The following is a 25,357-nucleotide window of genomic DNA, read 5'->3' as shown; positions in this document are numbered from 1 at the left end:
GTTGCACTGACAATAAGGGATGGGATCAGTACATTAGTAAGGGAGGATCTCAGATCGGAAGAACAAAATGTGGAATCTGTTTGGGTGGAGCCAAGAAACAGCAAGGAGCAGCAAACATTGGTAGGAGTTGTTGATAGGCGGCCAAACAGTAGTGGAAGTGTGGGGCATGGCATAAATCAGGAGATTAGAGAAGCATGTGGCATGGGTAATACAGTAATCATGAGTGATTTCAATCTGCATATAAACTGGGTAAACCTAATGAGCACTAATGCTGTGGGGGAGTTTCTGGAATATATTAGGGATGGTTTTCTAGAGCAGTTTGTTGTGGAACCTACTTGAGAACAGGCTATTTTAGATCTAGTATTATGTAATGAGAAAGGGCTAATTAATAATCTTGTTGTAGAAGAATCTTTAGGGATGAGTAACCATAATAATAGAATTTTACATTATGTTTGAAAGTGAGGTAGTTCAATCTGAAGCCAGGGTGTTAAATTTGAATAAAGGAAATTATGAAGGTACGAGGAGCAAATTGGCTGAGGTGGATTGGGAAAATACATTAAAAGGTATGACAGCGCATAGTCAATGGATAGTCTTCAAAGAAATATTACATAGTTTACAGCAACTATACATTGCTTCAAGGCACAAAAACCTCAAAAGTAAAGGCAGTAAACCGCGGATAACAAAGGAAGTTCAGGATTGTATAAGATTAAAAGGAAAAGACTGTAAAGTTACCAGAAATAGTAGTAAACCTGAGGATTGGGAGGATTTTAGAATACAGCAAAGGAGGACGAACAAACTGATCAAGAAAGGGAGACTAGAATATGAAGGTAAGCTAGCAAAAAATATAAAAACGGACTGTAAAAGCTTCTATAGGTATGTAAAAAGGAAACGTTTGGCTCAGACAAATATGGGTCCATTACAGGCAGAGTCAGGAGAATTTATAATGGGGAATAAAGAAATGGCAGAGAAGTTAAATGATTACTTTGTGTCTGTCTTCACTGAGAAAGATACAAGAAATCTCCCAGAATTAGAGATCCAAGGGATTAGGGAGAATGAGGAATTGAAGGAAATTAGTATGAGTAAGAAGGTTGTATTGGAGAAATTAATGGGGCTGAAGGTTGATAAGTCCCCAGGACCTGATATTTTACATCCCAGAGTGTTGAAAGCTATGGAGATAGTGCATGCATTGATGATCATCTTCCAAAATTCTACAGATTCTGGAGCGGTTCCTGCAGATTGGAAGGTCGCAAATGTCACCCTACTATTTAAGAAGGGAGGGAGAGAGAAAACAGGGAATTACGGACCTGTTAGCCTTACATAAGTCGTTGGGAAAATGCTAGAATCTATTCTAAAGGATGTGATAAATGGACACTTGAACAATAATTATCTGATTGGGCAAAATCAACATGGATTTATGACTTGGAAATCATGTTTGACAAATCTGTTGGGAGTTTTTTGAGGATGTTACTAACAAAATTGATAAAGGGTGTACACGGTATACTTGGATTTTCAAAAGGTTTTTGATAAAGTCCCCCGCAGGAGGATGGTTAGCAAAATTAAAGCACATGGGATAGGAGGTAATATACTGGCATGGATTAAGTATTGGTTAACAGGCACAAAACAGAGTAGGAATAAACGGGTCATTCTCGCATTGGCAGACTAATGGGGTACTGCAGGGATCAGTGCTTGGGCCCCAGCTGTTCACAATATATATCAATGATTCAGATGTGGGGACCAAATGTAGTATTTCCAAGTTCGTGGATGACACAAAACTAGATGGGAAGGTGTGTTGTGAGGAAGATGCAAAGCCTCTTCAAGGGGATTTGGAATGACTTAGTGAGTGGGTACGAATGTGGCAGATAAAATGAGGTTATTCACTTTGATAGGAGGAACAGATGGGCAGAGTACCTCTTAAATGGTAAGGGATTAGGAAGTATAGATGTACAAAGGGACCTGGGTGTCCGTGTCAAGAAGTCACTGAGATCTAACATGCAGGTGCAACAAGCAATTGAGGAAAATGGTATGTTAGCCTTTATCGCAACAAAATTTGAGTACAGAAGTAGTGAAGTTTTGCTTCAATTGTATAGAACCTTGGTTAGACTGCACCTGGAGTAATGTGTGCAGTTTTGGTCCCCTTACCTTAGGGAGGATATTATTGCCATAGAGGGAGTGCAACGAAGGTTCACCAGACTTGTTCCTGGGATGGCCTATGGGACTGTCCTATGAAAAGAGATTGTGGAAACTGGGCCTCTATTCTCTAGAGTTTGAAGAATGAAAGGTGATCTCACTGAAATCTACAAAATACTTAAAGGGATAGACAGGGTAGATACAGGTAAGATGTTTCTCCTGGTTGGGGAGTCTAGAACCAGTGGACACAATTTCAAAATAAGGGGAAAGCCACTTAGGACTGAGATGAGGAAATATTTCTTGACTCAGAGGGTTGTGAATCTTTGGAAATCTCTACCCCAGAGGGCTGTGGAAACTCAGTCATCGAGTATGTTTAAAGCAGAGAGTGACAGATTTCTAAATACAAATGACATAAGCGGATATGAGGATAGTGTGGGAAAAAGGCATTGAAGTGGATGACCAGCCATGATCATACTGAATGGCGGAGCAGGCTTGAGGGGCTGAATGGCCTACTCCTGCTCCTATGTTCCTACGTTGTCCAACCTAATCTCAAAGCTAAAATCCCTCATCCCTGGAACCATTCTGATAAATCGCCTCTGCACCCTCTCAAGAACCCTCACATCCTTCCTAAAGTGTGGTAACCAGGACTTAACAAAATATTCTAGTTGTGGTCTAATCAGAGATTTATACAGGTTCAGCATAACTTCCCTTCTTTTGTACTCACTACCTCTATTTATGAAACTCAAGATCCCATATGCTTTGCGAAATAACCTCTCAATATGTCCTGCCACCTTCAAAGACTATCAAACTGGGGGCCTATGAAGGGATCCCAGGGAAATCATATAATGGCTATACTGTAAGCATAGTATCTCAAGAATACTTTATTTGTTGTCCAACATGAATGAATATTATGATTGCTTGCACACCACTGCTTTATATATTTTCTTTCTCCTTTTCATAGAATTGTCTACCCTTATAAGTATTGCAAACATACGTGGCAACCCTTTCCCTGGCCAGCTGTAAGAACATAGACACAAACAGCAATAAATTTGAGTAATTACAAGTTTAGTTTTGAACTTTGCTTCCATCTATTGTGTTAGATTTTTAATTTTTAATTTAATTACATCTATTTATTCATAACATGCCAAAAATTTACAACTTTGGATTATGTGTAATAAGTGTTAAAATATTTTTGTTGCCTGATCTGCTATGCCACAGAGTGCATCATGCCTGGTTAAAGGTGCACTGTATTTTTCTTCATGTACTGACAGAGTTTGTATTACAGATGTGAAATAACTTGCCACAGAATGCCATTCTATTCTAAGCTGGGTTTTGGTTTCTACGTTGCTGTTTACTAGCCCCATTCCAGACTCAAGGAAGGTAGCGCGGCCTTTCTCACAGTTTGACAATTTCACAATGGCTGACAGCTGGCATTCTCAGATTACACAAATCAGCATCTCTCAGGGATTACAGCTATTGCTTTAGTGTTAACACCAATCTAAAACAGTGCATTGGCATTAACATTTATTTATCAAATAAACTACGACTCAAGTGTGGATTTAAGATGATTAGGAGCATTAAGGTGACATGAATTACTTCCTGCCATGTCAGTCATGTGACCAGACTTCAAATTTTATAGGAGCTGTAATTTCCCTTAGTTAGAAATAACAGAGCATAAGCAGAACTCAGTCGGATCTAACGTCATGAAACATCTATCCCCCGACATTCCTACAGCAGTAGAGCGAAGAGACTTTTCTACCTCACTGCTGACTTCCCAATGTAATTGGTTCTATTTAATGTACCCAATGCACCTGCATGTCTACTGTAACAGAAAGGGTGTCTACCTGCACAGGTACATGCTGCCTCGGACATTGCTATGGATGTTTACCAATTTACCTGGGAGCACTCATGATCCATTTGCCTGAACCAATTCTGGATGCAATGAAAAATGACCAACAATTGGCTGCCAATGTAATATAATAATCTATAGATGTTGGGATCTGTTTAGTTTTCTTTGCATAATAAAAAGCTGTTTCTTTGGGGCAGATGACCAAGGCCATAATTGAAAGAATTACTCATGACCTTAAGCCCATTTAATCCTTCTTGTTTTTTCCTCCTAGCCCCCTTGCTGAATTTGTTCTTGGAATACAGACCCATAGGTATCAGTTGTCCATTGGTATCTTGCCAAAACTGCCATTAATGTCTGAACGTTTAATGGTGAGTGCAGAGGCCAACTGTAGCACCTCTAAAAGCAACATAGCAGAGATTAGCTAACTCAGCACAAGCCAGGATGGACCTCGAACTTTCCTGATCTGCACATCTCAGCTATTCATTGAATAAAGTGATTGAACGGTCAGTGAAGCCTGACTCTTATCTTTAAGTGTGCTTCAATCTTTTGCAAATATGCAAGTCATGGACACAGCAATCTGTGTTTTCAAACCCACCAGAGCTTAGGAATTGAAAAATTTACAAATACTTCAAAAATATCAATTCTCGAAGTCAGATACACCTGTACAGAACAATACAATGCCGACAGCATGTTTGAAACCTAAACAACTGCTTCTTAGCAGACAGCTGCACTGGACAAATTCACCTGAAATAGTAAGCATGAGCATTCAACAGAGACTTACTTGGTCTCCAGCAGCTGTGTGTTTTCCTGAATAAGATTCTCAACTTCACGACCCATACCTGGTAATAAATTAAATGTAGAAGGTTATAAACTCCAGGCTGCAAAACCAGCATCAACACAGTCTATTTCCCATCATAAATTACTACCTCATCAAGTACATCAGGCGAGTACTGAATAATATTACTAATAACTCTTCACAAAAAGTCTCTCTGCACACAATAAGAGCTAGCTGTTCAAAAAGACTGGAATTCAAAAAGCAATCCTGCCATTACAAAGACTATCCCAGTCAATAGGGCCAAAGCAACTATTGCAGATGGTTTGTCTATCTTAGGATGAGAGGACAATGGAAAATTAGCAAAATGTGCAATGGATGCTATAGCAGGTGGCACATAAAACAAGGACAGGACAAGGAAGCAACAGATGGAAGGAGCAGAATTAGCCAAATGTAGTCGATGCTGAGTTGATGAGATGTGATCAATTCACAAGTCTCAGCTGGCCCTATCACCTCACAGCATGGCTGGAAAAGACCAGCTTTGGGACAGGAGAAAGTTTCAAGTCAGGCTCAAATCAACTAAACTGTAAACCCATTAGTCAATAGAGAGGTTTTATTCTCTATTTCCTAAATGGTTCCTTTTTTTTTTAAATACTCCTGCGCAAACTGCATCCCTCCCTTTCACTACAGAAGTGATTCCCAAGGCGTAGCATTTTAATTCAATATGATGAGGTTTGCTGCAACTTAAAATTGTATTACACTACACATTGACTCTACTTCCTTGGCCGGGCATGGTCACAAGCACAAATCTGCCCAATTGAAGTGCAGAACTGGGCACTTAACATTGGTGATCTTCCTTCATCACCTCAACTCCCACCCTGGTAATATCAAAATCAGAGGCAGACACAAACCGCATACTTGCCCACTGCTACGAAATAGATTACATTTCAGCAAGGTTGAAAAATGTAGCACCATCACCAGCATTTACTCATACGAGGCCAGAGGACTTCAGCTAAGTGCAACTTGACTTGTGACTACGTTTTAGCTGTGTTACAGTTTCTACCAGTGTCACCCAAGTAGAAGATCTTTTGTCCTTGTGCAAAGAATAATGCCTTCCTACTGCATGCCCACCACCCGAGGTTGCACACTGATTTGCTGGTATCAAATGTCATCAACAGTGACCAGGAAAGTCTCTATTCTGACGATACTACAACTGCAGCTTGTAATTATGTTGTGCCTTTAACATAATAAAATGTCCCAAGATGCTTCAAAGGAGCGCTATAGAACAAAATTAGTCACCGAGCCACATGAAGAGATATTAGGGCAGATGAGCAGAAGTTTGGTCAAAGAAGGTATTGAGAAGTATCTTAAAGGAGGACAGATTGAAAAGGTGGAGAATTCCAGAGTTTAGAGCCTAAACAGCTGAAGGTGCGGCCGCCAATGGTGGAGCGATTCAAATCGAGGAGTCTCAAGAGGCTACAGTTAGATGAGCACAGAGATTTTGCAGGGTTGGGGCTGGAAGAGATTACAAAGATAGGGTGGGAAGAGAGGCCATGGAGTGATTTATGAACAAGGATGAGAATTTTAAAATCAAGGCGCTGTTTAACAGGGAGTCAGCATAGACCAAGTACAGGGTAATGGGTGCAGAGTACTTGGTGCGACTTAGGACTAAGGCAGCAGAGTTTTGGATGACCTCAAATTTACAGACTGCAGAAGGTGGAAGGCTGGCCAGGCATGTATTGGAGTAGACAAATTTAGAGGTAACAAAGGCATGGATGTGAGTTTCAGCAAATGAGCTGAGGCACGGGAAGGTGTCAGGTGATGTCAGAGGTAGAACTAGGCGGTCTTACTCATGGCATAGATATGTGGTTGGGAGCTCATCTCGGGGTCAAACATGACACCAAGGTTGTAAACAGCCTGGTTCAGCTTCAGACAGTCGTCAGGGAGAGGGATGGAGACTTGTCACAGGCACTGAACACAATGGCTTCAGTCTTCCCAACATTTAAATGGAGTAAATTTCTGCTCATTCAGCCCTGGATGTTGGACAAGAAACCTGACAATTTAGAGACAGTGAACGGGTTGAGAGAGGCTGTGCTGGGCATGAGCTGAGCTGTGGAAACATGGCGTGTTTTCGGATGATGATACAGAGGGCAGGTAAATGGGAAATTGGAAGGAGCCAATGATAGATCCTTAGGGGACATAAGAGGTAATCGTGCAGGAGTGAGAAGACATTGCAAGCTATGACTTGGTGGATAAGAATAGAACTAGACGAGTGCATTAACCCAGGTGGATGAGGGTGGAGAGACGTTGGAGGAGGATGGTATGGTCATCCGGGTCAAAGGCTACACATAGGTTGAGAAGGATAAACGGGGATAGTTTAATTTTGTCACACAAGCTGAATAGCAGGTGGGTGGGCTGCGATTAACCAGGATAAATGGTAGGGAGACACTGCAAGCACTTGTTACTTGCCAATAAAAGTTTCTTTTATTCTTTCATGGGATGTGGGCATTGCTGACAAGGCGAGCATTTGTTGCCCATCCCTCATTGCCTTTGACAGCTGAGTGGCTTGCTAGACCATTTCAGAGAGCAGTTAAGAGTCAACCACATTGCTGTGGGTCTGTAGTCACATGTAGACCAGACCAGCTAAGGACAGTAAATTTCCTTCCCTAAAGAACATTAGTGACCCAGATAAGTTTTTACCACAACCAATGATAATCTCATGCACCATTACTCAGACTAGCTTTTAATTTCAGATTTTTACTAATTAATTGAATTTTTTATTAATTGAATTTAAATTCTACCAGCTGCTGCGGTGGGATTTAAACACATGTCCCAAGGGCATTAGCCTGGCTCCAGAATGTTTCATTTATTCACTCCTTTGGTGGTACAAGCAAGGCCACATTCATTGCTCACCCCTAGTAGTTCTGTGCAACTGAGTAATTGCTAGGCCACTTCAGTGGGCATTAATAGTTAACAGGCAGTGTAGACTACTCAGGCGTGGGCTGGTCTGGGCAGGGCTGGAAGGTCATCTTCCCTGAAGGATATTCGTCAACCAGTTGGGTTTTTTTTTAAAATATAGAGATACAGCACTGAAACAGGCCCTTCGGCCCACCGAGTCTGTGCCGACCAACAACCACCCATTTATGCTAACCCTACAGTAATCCCATATTCCCTGCCTACACTAGGGGCAATTTATAACGGCCAATTTACCTATCACCTGCAAGTCTTTGGATGTGGGAGGAAACCGGAGCACCCGGAGAAAACCCACACAGACACAGGGAGAACTTGTAAACTCCGCACAGGCAGTACCCAGAATCGAACCTGGGTCCCTGGAGCTGTGAGGCTGCGGCGCTAACCACTGCGCCGCATCTGCGGCATCTGGCAGGTTTCATGGCCACACATTATCAGATTTACTGAATTCAATTTTACAAATTGCCATGGGTGGGATTTGAACTCGTGATCCCTAGATTGTTAGTCTACTGCTACAGTCACTATACTACCACCATACCCAGACATGTATACAAGAGTCTCCTACAGCAGGTCTCAACTCACACTCGAAGGTTTGAACATTGCACGGACAGAGGCAGAATCCTGGCAACAAGTAAGGAGAAGGGGTTTTGTGTAAGGAGGGCAGCCATGTTTGTGGGATGAAATAATTAACAAAACTGACAAAACATGAAAAAAAAGGAATCTTACCTTACTGAAAGGCAATGGGGTGGTGGGGGGGGGGGGGGGGGCGGGAAGAATAAGAGGAAGTAACTACAACCATTCTGCCAACCCACTTGATAGAATGGTGACAATAGCAACACCATTCCCCCTCTCACCCAACCAACCCCCCTCACCCCAAACAACACTGAGGAGATTTTAGAGACTTGACGTGATCACAAACTGCGACTATTGGTGTCTAAATCCATGATTCCACCTACTCAGGATTGAAACATAAAATGGGCTCAAAGTTTCAATGTGAACCCATATTTGGATGCTTTAGACAAAAGGTCTCTTTGTAAAAAGAAAAGCATATTGCATAAAGCATATTGCAATGACAAGAAAGAGAAGGATAAAGAAAGGACCCTCTGCTTGCACTTTTCACATTGTCTCAACTCCATTATACAAGTAATCTTACCTGGGTACCAACAGCTATTTTTAAAAAGAGAAAGCCCTTGAGAGTGGATGGAGTCTTACCAAAGATACTATGATCTGAGGGCCCATACATTCCAAGTGAAGCAGAAAGAAAGGAAGAATTTACATAAGATGCAGCATGAAAGCAAAGCCCACCAGAAGCAAGTTATGAAGCATGTGGATAATACAGCATGAATGTTGCACAGCTTGGCTAGGAATCATGTGGCTCTAACAAACACACTCAGTATATCCAATCCAGTTTCACACAACAATCAGAACACTGGTAAAAAGTATGAAAAACAGCCATTTATATATGATCCCTAAATTTTGCAAGATATTTAATAGGGATTTAAACCAGAGAACAAACATTCAGCTCAATGCCTGAAGGACATAACCAGCACTGTTGCAGATGAAAGAAAGAAATGTCTATACAACCGTAAAAAATCAGTTGTCACAGTCAATTATTTATGGTTCTGGTAAAGTGAAAACCCGCAACAAAATCAAACAGAGAACAGCAGAAATGCGTAGCAGATTGAGTATAGTTCTTAAAGTCACACCAGAAATTTTAGCCTCTCTCTTTCAGGTGCTGACCAATCTGCTACACTTTTCCAAAGCTGTGTTTCTATTTCATCTTGTTGATGTGTTTCATTAAATATGCACTATTCAAGTAAACAGACCCAGGTATAAAAGGAAGGCTCCAGTTATAGAAGCATTCCACTGCTTTGCAACTCATCCTTCGAAAATGAGATACAAAATTAGTTTTTTAAATATTTTCAGAGAGATGTACTCATTTTTTACTTTTGTGATCAAGGTGAACGATGTCACTTCTGGAAGATGAAGCAACTGTACTTTTCAGCATAAGGCACTCCCAGGAATTAAACAGCACAATTAGGTGCAGAGTAAAGATTCTTCTGGTGTGCCGCCATAAACCTCAACATCAACAAAAGAGCCCCACAGCACATTGGGTAAAACATTTCCATTCCTCATACATGTTCTTCCTGTGGAAACAAGACTGCCAAACATGGTGCCGCAACACAGTTTTATGCTGAATTGTGGTTGCTTTTGCTATGGACTTTTGCCTACATCACAATGTATCCTGCAAGGGACAGTGACAGGCAGAGAGAAGTCTCATCTTATGTATTTGAGCCAGGTTCAACTTAGAACCTGGAGGTGAAAGGGGAAGGTACCATTATATTACTCAGTTCCCTGTTAATTTGACTTACTTTCCCATTTAGTAGCAGTACAGCAATGCCACAGCACACACCATTCTACAGCCCAAAGGCAAATTCACCAGACCCAATCACAGTGAGGACAACTGTGTTCTGGCCACGGCCATCACTATTCTTAAATTTGGACACTGGCAAGATTGTACTCATCACCCATCCTCAGCTGCCCTTAAAAGGAATTGGTGGGTCTTAACCTTGTACTCCTTCAATGGAGCTGGGTCAGGAATTCCAAGAAAGTGATCTATTTTGAACAAGACAAGCCCAGGAAACACCACATTCCTATCTCCATTCTTTGGAAGGGTTTGAGTTTCGTCTCTTGCACTGCTCCGAGACCTCCCATACTCTCTGAATCATCATATTCAAGCACCAATCCTCAGACGTCCATTCTTTAGAATTCCAAAGCACTTTTTGTTTTTACAGCAACATGCAAAACACAGTACCAACTTTTTAATAAAAGCAGCAAATCTGTGACAGAAATATGGAAGACACAGTAAAAATTACACAGACAGGAAATGTCAATGGGAAGCATAGTACACAATACATGAAAGTATACACACCAGAAAACTCCCCTGGGTCAGCAGCCCAAGAGAAAGGAAGCATGAGGAGAAAAACGCTAATTAGCTCGAGAATAAAAGCTATTTCCATCATTAACTGCATGTAGTGCACTTAAAGCTGCACACTCCTGTGTGACTTGAATAATACAATAAACAGTGATGAGAGGGAAGAAACAGGCTTTTCTTGGGTCTGATGCAAAAATGCATGCACACAAATGAATGAGAGCAACAAAGTATTTACCAGGTTTGCTTGCACAAATACAGTCAGCAAAATAATGCAACGAGGTACATGCAAAGGAAAGAACAGAAATGGGTTGCACAAGCTAGCATTGCAAAAGACCACACCAATCTGTGCCCATGTGCACCCTGAGCACAGAATCTCTATACTTCCACACACACACACCACACACACAGAGCTGCATGGCCAGTCAGCAGGATCCGCATGCTGTAAGCACATGGCCTGCTTTGCCAACCTACCTGGACAAAGCCACAGATTAGTTAACGGCAGACAGCCAGCTAGAAAAAGCTTATTGGTAGGGCTGCGGGCATTCTGGATTCAAGGATTTAAAAGTTCCTTTTTGGGAACATGCCATAATTAAGACAAACTCAATGCCATTTTGAGTCAAGTGAAAAAAGAACAAAGGAAGATAAACCATTCTCAAGTTGATGCTAGAAGAAATTACAGTCAATCAGGATGAGACGTTCACTGGATTAATATATTTGTACATCTGACTTACAGACACATATCCATCTCAACACTCCAGAGCTTTACTGCAGCACTGCTTACATGATTTACCAAATACTGAAACAGTCTGGGACACAGCTTTTGATCTTTAAACCTTAACCCCTCTTACACAATTAGATTTCTCCCCCATCCAGTTTTTATATGTTCCCTGAAGAAATGCAACTTAGTAAATCTATTCAGAAACTTAAGACAGATGAAAAGCCATGGTTCACAGTGCAGGACACGACTAAACTTGAAACAGCTGGAGAGAAAAAGGAGGCAAACTAGGATGTAGTAGTTGGGTGACATCAAATTTGGGCTTTAAATCTATGCAGATCGCATGAAGAGAAGACCAGGACTTCCACTACCAAGCACTGACGACAGTAGTATTAATATGAGAGGGAGCACGAGAGCCAGAGAGAGAATGCAAAAGAGAGATGAGGCAGAGAGAAAAAGAGAAAAGAAACGGGGGGGGGGAGGGGGGAAAAGAGAGAGAGAGAGGGAAGAGAGAGCGAGAGAGCGGGGAAGAGAGAGAGAGGGAAGAGAGAGCGAGAGAGCGAGAGAGCGGGGAAGAGAGAGCGAGAGAGCGGGGAAGAGAGAGCGAGAGAGCGGGGAAGAGAGAGCGAGAGAGCGGGGAAGAGAGAGCGGGAGAGCGGGGAAGAGAGAGCGGGAGAGCGGGGAAGAGAGAGCGGGAGAGCGGGGAAGAGAGAGCGGGAGAGCGGGGAAGAGAGAGCGGGAGAGCGGGGAAGAGAGAGCGGGAGAGCGGGGAAGAGAGAGCGGGAGAGCGGGGAAGAGAGAGCGGGAGAGCGGGGAAGAGAGAGCGGGAGAGCGGGGAAGAGAGAGCGGGAGAGCGGGGAAGAGAGAGCGGGAGAGCGGGGAAGAGAGAGCGGGAGAGCGGGGAAGAGAGAGCGGGAGAGCGGGGAAGAGAGAGCGGGAGAGCGGGGAAGAGAGAGCGGGAGAGCGGGGAAGAGAGAGCGGGAGAGCGGGGAAGAGAGAGCGGGAGAGCGGGGAAGAGAGAGCGGGAGAGCGGGGAAGAGAGAGCGGGAGAGCGGGGAAGAGAGAGCGGGAGAGCGGGGAAGAGAGAGCGGGAGAGCGGGGAAGAGAGAGCGGGAGAGCGGGGAAGAGAGAGCGGGAGAGCGGGGAAGAGAGAGCGGGAGAGCGGGGAAGAGAGAGCGGGAGAGCGGGGAAGAGAGAGCGGGAGAGCGGGGAAGAGAGAGGGGGAGAGCGGGGAAGAGAGAGGGGGAGAGCGGGGAAGAGAGAGGGAAGAGAGAGCGAGAGAGAGCGGGGAAGAGAGAGAGAGAGAGAGCGAGCGAGAGAGAGAGAGCGAGAGCGGGGAAGAGCGAGAGAGAGAGAGCGAGAGCGGGGAAGAGCGAGCGAGAGAGAGAGAGAGCGGGGGAGAGCGAGCGAGAGAGAGAGAGAGCGGGGGAGAGCGAGCGAGAGAGAGAGAGAGCGGGGGAGAGCGAGCGAGAGAGAGAGAGAGCGGGGGAGAGCGAGCGAGAGAGAGAGAGAGCGGGGGAGAGCGAGCGAGAGAGAGAGAGAGCGGGGGAGAGCGAGCGAGAGAGAGAGAGAGCGGGGGAGAGCGAGCGAGAGAGAGAGAGAGCGGGGGAGAGCGAGCGAGAGAGAGAGAGAGCGGGGGAGAGCGAGCGAGAGAGCGGGGGAGAGCGAGCGAGAGAGCGGGGGAGAGCGAGCGAGAGAGCGGGGGAGAGCGAGCGAGAGAGCGGGGGAGAGCGAGCGAGAGAGCGGGGGAGAGCGAGCGAGAGAGCGGGGGAGAGCGAGCGAGAGAGCGGGGGAGAGCGAGCGAGAGAGCGGGGGAGAGCGAGCGAGAGAGCGGTGGAGAGCGAGCGAGAGAGCGGGGGAGAGCGAGCGAGAGAGCGGGGGAGAGCGAGCGAGAGAGCGGGGGAGAGCGAGCGAGAGAGCGGGGGAGAGCGAGCGAGAGAGCGGGGGAGAGCGAGCGAGAGAGCGGGGGAGAGCGAGCGAGAGAGCGGGGGAGAGCGAGCGAGAGAGCGGGGGAGAGCGAGCGAGAGAGCGGGGGAGAGCGAGCGAGAGAGCGGGGGAGAGCGAGCGAGAGAGCGGGGGAGAGCGAGCGAGAGAGCGGGGGAGAGCGAGCGAGAGAGCGGGGGAGAGCGAGCGAGAGAGCGGGGGAGAGCGAGCGAGAGAGCGGGGGAGAGCGAGCGAGAGAGAGAGAGCGGGGAAGAGAGAGAGAGAGAGCGGGGAAGAGAGAGAGAGAGAGCGAGCGAGAGAGAGAGAGAGAGAGCGAGCGAGAGAGAGGGGGAGAGCGAGCGAGAGAGAGAGGGAGAGCGAGCGAGAGAGAGGGGGAGAGCGAGCGAGAGAGAGGGGGAGAGCGAGCGAGAGAGAGGGGGAGAGCGAGCGAGAGAGAGGGGGAGAGCGAGCGAGAGAGAGGGGGAGAGCGAGCGAGAGAGCGGGGGAGAGCGAGCGAGAGAGAGAGAGCGGGGAAGAGAGAGAGAGAGAGCGAGCGAGAGAGAGAGGGAGAGCGAGCGAGAGGGGGAGAGCGAGCGAGAGAGAGGGGGAGAGCGAGCGAGAGAGAGGGGGAGAGCGAGCGAGAGAGAGGGGGAGAGCGAGCGAGAGAGAGGGGGAGAGCGAGCGAGAGAGAGGGGGAGCGGGAGCGAGAGAGCGGGGGAGAGCGAGCGAGGGAGCACGAGCGGGGGGGCGGGGGAGAGCGAGCGAGAGAGCGGGGGAGAGCGAGCGAGAGAGCGGGGGAGAGCGAGCGCGAGCGGGCGGGGGAGAGCGGGAGGGCGGGGGAGAGCGGGGGGGCGGGAGAGCGGGGGGGCGGGAGAGCGGGGGGGCGGGAGAGCGGGGGGGCGGGAGAGCGGGGGGGCGGGAGAGCGGGGGGGCGGGAGAGCGGGGGGGCGGGAGAGCGGGGGGGCGGGAGAGCGGGGGGGCGGGAGAGCGGGGGGGCGGGAGAGCGGGGGGGCGGGAGAGCGGGGGGGCGGGAGAGCGGGGGGGGCGGGAGAGCGGGGGGGCGGGAGAGCGGGGGGGCGGGAGAGCGGGGGGGCGGGAGAGCGGGGGGGCGGGAGAGCGGGGGGGCGGGAGAGCGGGGGGGCGGGAGAGCGGGGGGGCGGGAGAGCGGGGGGGCGGGAGAGCGGGGGGGCGGGAGAGCGGGGGGGCGGGAGAGCGGGGGGGCGGGAGAGCGGGGGGGCGGGAGAGCGGGGGGGCGGGAGAGCGGGGGGGCGGGAGAGCGGGGGGGCGGGAGAGCGGGGGGGCGGGAGAGCGGGGGGGCGGGAGAGCGGGGGGGCGGGAGAGCGGGGGGGCGGGAGAGCGGGGGGGCGGGAGAGCGGGGGGGCGGGAGAGCGGGGGGGGCGGGAGAGCGGGGGGGGCGGGAGAGCGGGGGGGCGGGAGGGCGGGGGGGCGGGGGGGGGGCGGGGGGGCGGGGGGGCGGGGGGGCGGGGGGGCGGGGGGGCGGGGGGAGAGCGGGGGGGGCGGGAGAGCGGGGGGGCGGGAGAGCGGGGGGGCGGGAGAGCGGGGGGGCGGGAGAGCGGGGGGGCGGGAGAGCGGGGGGGCGGGAGAGCGGGGGGGCGGGAGAGCGGGGGGGCGGGAGAGCGGGGGGGCGGGAGAGCGGGGGGGCGGGAGAGCGGGGGGGCGGGAGAGCGGGGGGGCGGGAGAGCGGGGGGCGGGAGAGCGGGGGGGCGGGAGAGCGGGGGGGCGGGAGAGCGGGGGGGCGGGAGAGCGGGGGGGCGGGAGAGCGGGGGGGCGGGAGAGCGGGGGGGCGGGAGAGCGGGGGGGCGGGAGAGCGGGGGGGCGGGAGAGCGGGGGGGCGGGAGAGCGGGGGGGCGGGAGAGCGGGGGGGCGGGAGAGCGGGGGGGCGGGAGAGCGGGGGGGCGGGAGAGCGGGGGGGCGGGAGAGCGGGGGGGCGGGAGAGCGGGGGGGCGGGAGAGCGGGGGGGCGGGAGAGCGGTGGGGGCGGGAGAGCGGTGGGGCGGGAGAGCGGTGGGGCGGGAGAGCGGTGGGGCGGGAGAGCGGTGGGGCGGGAGAGCGGTGGGGCGGGAGAGCGGTGGGGCGGGAGAGCGGTGGGGCGGGAGAGCGGTGGGGCGGGAGAGCGGTGGGGCGGGAGAGCGGTGGGGCGGGAGAGCGGTGGGGCGGGAGAGCGGTGGGGCGGGAGAGCGGTGGGGCGGGAGAGCGGTGGGGCGGGAGAGCGGTGGGGCGGGAGAGCGGTGGGGCGGGAGAGCGGTGGGGCGGGAGAGCGGTGGGGCGGGAGAGCGGTGGGGCGGGAGAGCGGTGGGGCGGGAGAGCGGTGGGGCGGGAGAGCGGTGGGGCGGGAGAGCGGTGGGGCGGGAGAGCGGTGGGGCGGGAGAGCGGTGGGGCGGGAGAGCGGTGGGGCGGGAGAGCGGTGGGGCGGGAGAGCGGTGGGGCGGGAGAGCGGTGGGGCGGGAGAGCGGTGGGGCGGGAGAGCGGTGGGGCGGGAGAGCGGTGGGGCGGGAGAGCGGTGGGGCGGGAGAGCGGTGGGGCGGGAGAGCGGTGGGGCGGGAGAGCGGTGGGGCGGGAGAGCGGTGGGGCGGGAGAGCGGTGGGGCGGGAGAGCGGTGGGGCGGGAGAGCGGTGGGGCGGGAGAGCGGTGGGGCGGGAGAGCGGTGGGGCGGGAGAGCGGTGGGGCGGGAGAGCGGTGGGGCGGGAGAGCGGTGGGGCGGGAGAGCGGTGGGGCGGGAGAGCGGTGGGGCGGGAGAGCGGTGGGGCGGGAGAGCGGTGGGGCGGGAGAGCGGTGGGGCGGGAGAGCGGTGGGGCGGGAGAGCGGTGGGGCGGGAGAGCGGTGGGGCGGGAGAGCGGTGGGGCGGGAGAGCGGTGGGGCGGGAGAGCGGTGGGGCGGGAGAGCGGTGGGGCGGGAGAGCGGTGGGGCGGGAGAGCGGTGGGGCGGGAGAGCGGTGGGGCGGGAGAGCGGTGGGGCGGGAGAGCGGTGGGGCGGGAGAGCGGTGGGGCGGGAGAGCGGTGGGGCGGGAGAGCGGTGGGGCGGGAGAGCGGTGGGGCGGGAGAGCGGTGGGGCGGGAGAGCGGTGGGGCGGGAGAGCGGTGGGGCGGGAGAGCGGTGGGGCGGGAGAGCGGGGGCGGAGAGCGAGCGCGGAGAGCGAGCGCGGAGAGAGAGCGCGGAGAGAGAGCGCGGAGAGAGAGCGCGGAGAGAGAGCGCGGAGAGAGAGCGCGGAGAGAGAGCGCGGAGAGAGAGCGCGGAGAGAGAGCGCGGAGAGAGAGCGCGGAGAGAGAGCGCGGAGAGAGAGCGCGGAGAGAGAGCGCGGAGAGAGTGCGAGGAGAGAGAGAGAAGCGAAGCGAGAGAAGCGAAGCAAGCGCGAGAGAGAGAGAGAAGCGAGCGCGAGAGAGAGAGAGAGAGAGAGAAGCAAGCGCGCCAAGCGAGAGAGAGAGAGGGAGGGCGCGCGCCGAGAGAGAGAGAGGGCACGCGCAGAGAGAGAGAGAGAGAGAGAGAAAGGGTGAGAAGGGAGATAGAGAGGGAAGAGAGAGAGAGAAGGAAGAGAGAGAGATAGAGAGAGAGAAGGGAAAGAGACAAACAAAGCAAAAGTTGAGATCTTGAAGACAATCAGAGCACAGGATAAGGACAGGGACTCGCAATACTAAGGGAGGTTGACAGACAAAGCGATCTGTGTGACAAAACGTACAATGCTGCCTTTGATGCCATTTTTGCTACCTCTAAGATGTTAGTTTTGCTGTCACCCGCTTCCCAAAAAGTTGCCAAGCACATTAAAACTTACACCAGGACTGGGACAATGGAAATCTAATGTCAGTCAACTCCAGAGAAACAAAGACAATGTCCAGAGCAGAACTTTAATATATGGAGTGTTCTTTCACGTCTATCTTTCAGATTGCATGTTAAAGGAGTAAAATGTTGTTCAATTTTTCAACTGCATCACTACACAGCAGACTTCTTATCAGTGTTCTGGTACATATTTATCCTTCAAAATACACCCTGCCCATCACAAAATCATCAGCCAAATTTGATTCTGACTGCCCTGCTTGTGCAGATAAAGATGAATCAGGAGAATCATCAGCAACATCAGTAATGGTATCCTACAATCTGTTTTGCACGACAGTGTTTTCAAATTGGGCCACCTAAATGTTTAGATCATTGATATATACAGCTTGATGGTGAACTGGCACTCAGTACCTGGGGTGTCTGGATATATAAATTCCTTATTCAGCTGCACAGAATTCCAGCACCAAAAAATCAAATGATTTGGCACCAGCAAAACAGGTTTAAAGTACAATCACAGCAAATCAGTTTCCTGTTCTGAAAATGTTTAACTCAAATTCCATTGGGAAAATAGATGCACGTTTCATCAAAAAGCAAGCTCAGAAAAGATCTTGGGACAGCTGAAGATTACACTCCATAACCAAAACAATTCAAAACAAAAACTATTTTACAGAACAGTTGTTGGAACAATCCCGAATAGCTTGCTATTTTTCATGCAAGCATTGGTCTATAAATGTGTATACAAGAAAATGCCTCTTTGGTGAGAATTTGTAAAAACTATCAAAGGTTTGAGAGATAAAATGTCATTAAATCCAGCTTCAATATATTAAGCTTTCACGAGAAAAACTGGTTTAGGAAAAATAAATGTCTCTTTAGGCAAGACACAGAATAGATAATACAACAAGAATTAAAGTTGCTTTGAATCATGGAATCAGAGAATTTTTAAGGCATAGAAGGAAGCCACTTGGCCCATCGTGTCTGTGCTGGCCGAAAAACGATCCACCCATTCTAATCCCACCTTCCAGCATTTGGTCCGTAGCCCTGCAGCTTACAGCACTTGAGGTGCATATCCACACTCCTTTTGAATGAGTTGAGGATCTCTGCCTCAACTACCCTTTCAGGCAGTGAGTTCCAGACCCCCACCGCCTTCTGGGTGAAAGGGTTTTTCCTCATCTCCCCTCTAATTTTTCTACCAATCACTTTAAATCTATGCCCCCATGTCACTGACCTCTCTGCTAAGATGAATAGACCCATCACCTCCACCATATCCAGGCCTCTCAAAATTTTGTACATTTCAATCAGATCTCCCCTCAGCCTTCTCTGTTCCAAGGAAAACAACCCCAGCCCATCCAATCTTCCTCATAGCTGCATTTTTTCAGTCCTGGCAACATCCTCATAAATCTCTTCTGCACCCTCACTAGTGCAATTACATCCTTTTTGTAATGAGGTGACCAGAACTGCACACAGTACTCAAGTTGTGGCCTAACCAATGAGTTATACAGTTCCAGCATAACCTCCCTGCTCTTATAGTCTATACCTCAGCTAATAAAGGAAAGGATTCCATAGGCCTTCTTAACCACCTTATCGACCTGTCCTGCTACCTTCAGAGATCTGTGCACATTCACTCCAATGTCCCTCACTTTCTCTACATTTCTCAGTATAATCCCATTAATTGTGTATTCCTTTGCCTTGTTTGACCTCCCCAAATGCATCACCTCACACTTCTCCAGGTTGAATTCCATTTGCCACTTTTCTGCCCATCTGACCAGACCATCAACATCTTCCTGCAGCCTACAGCTATCCTTTTCACTACCTACCACACGGCCAATCTTTGTGTCATTAATATATACCACAAAAAGCAAGGGACCCAGTACTGAGCCCTGCGGAACGCCACCAGAAACAGCCCTCCAGTCGCTACAACACCCATCAACAATTACCCTTTGTTTCCTGCCACTGAGCCAATTTTGTATCCACCTTGCTGCATTTCCCTGGACCCGGGATGTTATTTTTTTTTAAACCAGTCTGCCATGTGGCACCTTGTCAAAAGCCTTGCTAAAATCCATGTCGACCACATCAACTGCACTACCCTCATCAATCTTCCTTGTTACTTCTTCAAAAGATTCAATTAAGTTGGTCAAACAAGATCTTCCCTTAACAAATCCATGCTGACTATCCTTGATTAACCTCTGCCTTTCTAAGTGACAGTTTATCCTGTCTCTCAAATAGATTCCAATAATTGGTCCACTACTGAGGTTAGACTAACTGGCCTGTAATTATTTGGTTTATCCCTCACTCCATTTTGAAACAGAGCTACAGCATTAGCAGTTCTCCAATCCTCCAGCACCACACCTGGATCCAGAGAGGACTGAAAAATGATCAGAACCTTCTGCTATTTCCTCTCTTGCTTCTTTTTAACAGGCATGGGTACATTTCATCCGGCCCTGGTAATTTATCAGAGGCTGCAGAACATTCTTCTGGGGGAGGGTGAACAGCCAGCAGTCATGGTCCACACTAGTACCAATGACATGGGTAAGAAGGGGGATGAGGTCCTGAAAGCAGATGTTAGGTAGCTAGGAAGATGATTAAAAAGCAGGTCCTCAAAAGCAGTCTCAAGATTACTCCCAATCCCACGTGTAAGTGAGCATAGGAGTAGGAGAATGGAGCGATTGAACACGTGGCTGGAGAATTAGTGTTGGAGGGAGGGCATCAGATTTCTAAGACATTGGGACCGGTTCTGGGGCAGATGGAACCCATACAAGATGGACGGGTTGCATCTTAGCAGGACTGGGACGAATATCCTTGCAGGGAGATTTGCTAGTGCTGTTGGGGAGGGCTTAAACTAAATTGTCAGGGGATGGGAACCTGAGGGGGAGCTCAGATTGAAGGGAAGCAAAACTGGTAACTAGTCAGTGGTGTGGGAACCAGGAGAAAGTACTGGAGAGAATACCAAGGCACACAGAATACTGGAGGAGATAGATAGCATGAGAGTAGGGAATAGTACGTTATTAGGTGCAGTCAGAGTAAGGCAGAAAGTAATAAAGTCTCAATCAGGGTTGATGTGCATATATGTGAATGCACGGAGTGTGGTGAATAAGACTGGTGAGGTACAGGGGCAGATTGCCATCTAGAAATATGATGTGGCTGTAACAGAGACCTGGCTCAAAGGAGGGCAGGACTGGCTGCTAAATATTCCTGGATACAAGGTGTTCAGGAAAGATAGGAAAGGGAAAAATGGGAGAGGGGTGGCTGTATTAAGGAGAGCATTGCAGTGCTGGAGAAAAAGGACGTCCCAGAGGCATCGAGGACAGAATCAATTTGGTGAGAGCCAAGAAACAAAAAAGGTGCAGTTACATTGCTCGGAGTTGTCTATAGGCCACCAGCTAGTGGGAAGGATGTGGAGGAACAAAGATGCAAAGAAATTACAGAGGTGCAAAAATTATAGGGTAGTTATAATAGGGGACTTTAATTATCCAAACATAGACTGGGATAATAGTAGTGTAAAGGGCAGTGAAGGGCAAGAGTTCCTAGGGTGTGTTCAGGAAAATTTTCTACAGCAGTATGTTTCCAGTCCAACGAGAAAGGAAGTACTGCTAGACCTGGTTCTTGGGAATAAGGTGGGCAAGTGGATCAACCACCACCTCCCCAAATGCAAGTTAATTAAGGAAAGCCAGTATTAAGGGAAAATCATGTTTAACTAACTTGTTGGAGTTTTTTGAGGGGGTAACAGAGCGTTGATGAGGGCAATGCTGTTGATGTGGTGTACATGGACTTTCAAAAGGCGTGTGATACAGTGCCACACAACAGACTTGTGAGCAAACTTGTCGCTCAAGGAATAAGAGGGACGGTAGCAACATGGATACGAAAGTGGCTGAGTGACAGGAAACAAAGAGTAGTGGTTAATGGATGTTCTTCGGGCTGGAGGAAGGTTTGCAGTGGAGTTCCCCAGGGATCAGTGTTGGGACCCTTGCTTTTCCTGATATATATATTAATGACCTAGACCTTACTGTACAGGGCACAATTTCAAAGTTTGCAGATGATATGAAACTTGCAAGCATTGTGGACTGTGAGGAGGATAGTGTAGAACTTGAAAAAGGACATAGACAAGTTGGTGGAATGGGCAGACAGGTGGCAGATGAAGTTCAATGCAGAGAAATGTGAGGTGATTTATTTTGGTAGGGAGAACATGGAGACAAAAGAGAATAAAGGGCACAATTCTAAAGGGGGTGCAGGAGCAGAGGGACCTAGGCGTATATGAGCATAAGTCATTGAAGGTGGCAGGACAGGTTTTTACTTTTTTTATTTATTTAGAGATACAGCACTGAAACAGGCCCTTCGGCCCACCGAGTCTGTGCCGACCATCAACCACCCATTTACACTAATCCTACACTATTCCCATATTCCTACCACATCCCCACCTGTCCCTATATTTCCCTACCACCTACCTATACTAGGGGCAATTTGTAATGGCCAATTTACCTACCAACCTGCAAGTCTTTTGGCTTGTGGGAGGAAACCGGAGCACCCGGAGGAAACCCACGCAGACACAGGGAGAACTTGCAAACTCCACACAGACAGTACCCAGAATTGAACCCGGGTCGCTGGAGCTGTGAGGCTGCGGTGCGAACCACTGCGCCACTGTTGAGAGAGCAGTTAATAAAGCATACAGCATTCTAGGCTTGATTAATAGAGGCATAGAGTACAAGAGCAAGGAAGTTCTGTTGAACTTATATAAGACACTCTTGCCCAACCCCCACCTCACTTGTTTATAATCTGTGACTTTTCTAATATTTGTCAGTTCCGAAGAAGGGTCACTGACCCGAAACGTTAACTCTGCTTCTCTTTCCACAGATGCTGCCAGACCTGCTGAGTGATTCCAGCATTTCTTGTTTGTTTCAGATTTCCAGCATCCGCAGTATTTTGCTTTTATTATATAAGACACTAGTTCGGCCTCAGCTGGAATACTGCATCCAGTTCTGGGCACCCCACTTTAGGAAAAACATGAGGGCATTGAGAGAGTACAGAACAGATTCAAGGGAATGGTTCCAGGGATGAGTAATTTTAATTATGATGATAGATTGGAGAAGTTAGAACTGTTTTCCTTGGAGAAGAGAAGGCTGAGAGGTGATTTGATAGAGGTATTCAAAATCATGAGGGGTCTGGACAGAGTAGATAGAGAGAAACTGTTCTCACTCCTGAAAAGATTGAGAACGAGAGGGCACAGATTTAAAGTATTTGGTTAAAGAAGCAAAAGTGACATGAGAAAAAACTTTTTCACACAGTGAGTGGTTAAGGTCTGGAATGTGCTGTCTGAGAAAGTGGTGGAGGCAGGTTCAATTGAAGCATTCAATAGGGAATTAGACAGTTATATGAAAAGGAAGAATGTGCAGGGTTATGGGGAGAAGGTAGGGGAGTGGAACTGAGGGAGTTGCTCTTTCAGACAGCCAGTGCAGACACGATGGTCCGAATGGCCTCCTTCTGCGCTTTAACAATTCTGTGATTCAAGGATGCTAATCCCATTAATACTTTGTCTCGCCCTATGTTTAGCACAGCCAATACTTCACACTCCTCAACTACAATATCTGCATCGTCCGCCTCTTTTGTGAAGACAGACGCAAAGTATTCATTAAGAACCACACCAATATCTTCCGCCCCGACACATAGATTACCTTTTAGGTCTTTTATGGGCCCCGACTCTCTCCTTTGTTCGAACCACAGATAAAGTACAGCAAAGAACGAAGCCATTCAGCCCATCATGTCTGCATTGGCTCTCTGGCGCCAGTTGAATAAACTATCTGCCGAAATGAATCCCACCTTCCAGCACCTGGTCCATAGCCCTGCAGGTTACAGCACTTCAGGTACATGTCCAGGTATCTTTTAAAAGAATTGAGGGTCTCTGCCTCCACCACTATTCCTGGCAGTGAATTCCAGACACCCAACACCCTCTGGGTGAAAAAGTTTCCCCTCATGTCCCCTCAAATCCTTCTACCAATCACCTTAAATCTGTAGCCCCTGGTAACTGACCTCCCCGCCAGGGGAATCAGGTCCTTCCTGTTCACTCTATCTGGGCCCCTCATAATTTTGAACACCTCAATTAAGTCACCCCTCAGCCTCCTCAGTTCCAAGGAAAACAACCCTAGCGTATCCAATCTTTCTTCATAGCTGCAACCTTCAAGCCCTGGCAACATTCTTGTAAATCTGCTCTGTACTCTCTCCAGACCAATTATGTCCTTCCTGTAATGTGGTGACCAGAACTGTGCACAATACTCCAGCTGTGGCCTAACCAAAGGTCTATACAGCTCCAGCATCACATCCCTGTTTTTGTACTCTATACCTTGGCCAATAAAGGAAAGCAATCCATCTGCCTTCTTCATCACTCTATCCACCTGTCCTGTCACCTTCAGGGACCTGTGGACATGCACTCCAAGGTCTCTCACTTCTTCTACCCCTCTCAATATCCTCCCGTTTATTGTGTATTCCCTCGCTTTATTTGCCCTCCTCAAATGAAATACCTCACACTTCTCCAGATTGAATTCCATTTGCCACTTTTCCTCCCACTCAACCAAACGATTGATATTTTTCTGGAGTCTACGGCTATCTTCTTCACTACCAACTACATGGCCAATTTTTGCATCATCAGCAAATTTCCCAATCATGCCACCCACATTTAAGTCCAAATCGTTAAGATATACCACAGACAGCAAGGGACTCAACACTGAGCCCTGTGGAACACCACTGGAAACAGTTTTCCATTCACAAAAACATCTGCCGACGATTACCCTTTGTTTCCTGTCACTGAGCCAATTCTGGATCCAACCTGCCACCTTCCCCTGTATCCCATGCAGAACCTTGTCAAATGCCTTACTAAAATGCATGTAGACCACATCCAGTGCACTACCCTCATTCACCCTCCTGGTCACTTCCTCAATAAACTCAATCAAGTTAATAAGACATGATCTTCCCCTAACAAATCCATGCTGACTACCCTTGATTAATCTGTGCCTGTCTAAGTGACAGTTTATCCTGTCCCTCAGAATAGATTCTAACAATTTACCCACCACTGAGGTCAGACTGACTGGCCAATAATTACCTAGTTATCCCGCGCACCCTTTTTAAACAATGGTACAACGTTCACAGACCTCCAATCGTCTGTGTTCCTCGCCTGTATCTAGTGAAGATTTGATGATCCTCAGCGCATCTGCTATTTCCTCACTGGCATATCCTCTTACTCTTAATGTATTGATAAAACATCTTTGGGTTCACCTTGATTTTGGTTGCCAATATTCTTTCATGCCCTCTCTTTGCTTTCCTAATTTCCTTTATGATTTCACCCCTCCACTTTCTATACTCCTCTCAGCTTTTTGTAGTACTGAGTTCTCGGTGTCTGACATAAGCTTTCCTTTTCTGCCTTCCTCATCTTATCCTGTAAGCTCCTTGACATCCATGGGGCTCTAGATTTGGCTGTCTCACCCAAATTCTTTGTGAGAACATGTTTACTCTGAACCCCTAGATTCGCCCTTTTGAATGCCTCCTACTGTTCTGACACTGATTTACTTTCAAGTAGCTGTTTACAGTCCACTTTCACTAAATCACTCCTCAGTTTCGTAAAACTGGCCTTTCCCCAACTGAGAACTCTAACTTCTGTTCTATCTCTGTCCTTTTTGAAGAAGGGGGAGTGGCAATTTTGGTCAAGGAAACTATTACAGCTGTGAGGAGGGATGATATGTTGGAAGGTTCATAAAATGAGGCCATATGGATTGAGCTCAGGAACAAGAAAGGGGAAATCACACTTCTGGGAGTGTACTATCAACCCCCATGCAGTCAGAAGCAGATGGAAGAGCAGATATGTAGGCAAATCTTTGAGAAGTGCAAGAGCAATAGGGCATTAATAGTGGGGGATTTTAACTACCCCAATATTAACTGGGATAGTTTTAGTATGAAAGGAATTGAGGGAGCAGAATTCTTGAGGTACATTGCCACTCCCCCTCCTTTCATAATTAGGTTCAAAGTGACTGAATTATGATCATTACCACCAAAATGCTCTCCCACTGCTACTCCTTCTACCTGCCCATCTTCATTTCCTAAAACCAAGTCTAAAACTGCACCCTCTCTTGTTGGACTTGCTACATACTGGCAAAAAAAGTTCTCCTGAACGTACCTCAAAAATTCTGCTCCCTCAATTCCTTTCATACTAAAACTATCCCAGTTAATATTGGGGTAGTTAAAATCCCCCACTATTAATGCCCTACTGCTCTTGCACTTCTCAGAGATTTGCCTACATATCT

The 25,357-nt window shown here is 48.9% G+C and overlaps 1 protein-coding gene across 6 annotated transcripts in view; it reads right to left on the bottom strand.

The window, feature by feature from the left end:
- The window catches only part of LOC137384473 (C-Jun-amino-terminal kinase-interacting protein 4-like), a 321,098-nt gene that overhangs the window by 76,384 nt on the left and 219,357 nt on the right, over window positions 1-25,357 (bottom strand). For all 6 annotated transcript variants that reach the window (XM_068058602.1, XM_068058604.1, XM_068058603.1 and 3 more), the window contains one exon: window positions 4,758-4,815. In XM_068058602.1, coding sequence (XP_067914703.1) covers window positions 4,758-4,815 — 58 coding nt within the window. The remainder of the gene's footprint in view (window positions 1-4,757; window positions 4,816-25,357) is intronic.

This window comes from Heterodontus francisci, chromosome 26, assembly GCF_036365525.1.
Source record: "Heterodontus francisci isolate sHetFra1 chromosome 26, sHetFra1.hap1, whole genome shotgun sequence".
Classification (NCBI taxonomy): domain Eukaryota; kingdom Metazoa; phylum Chordata; class Chondrichthyes; order Heterodontiformes; family Heterodontidae; genus Heterodontus; species Heterodontus francisci.
Note: the sequence above shows the minus strand (reverse complement) of the source record. Positions and strands in the feature narration are given on the sequence as shown.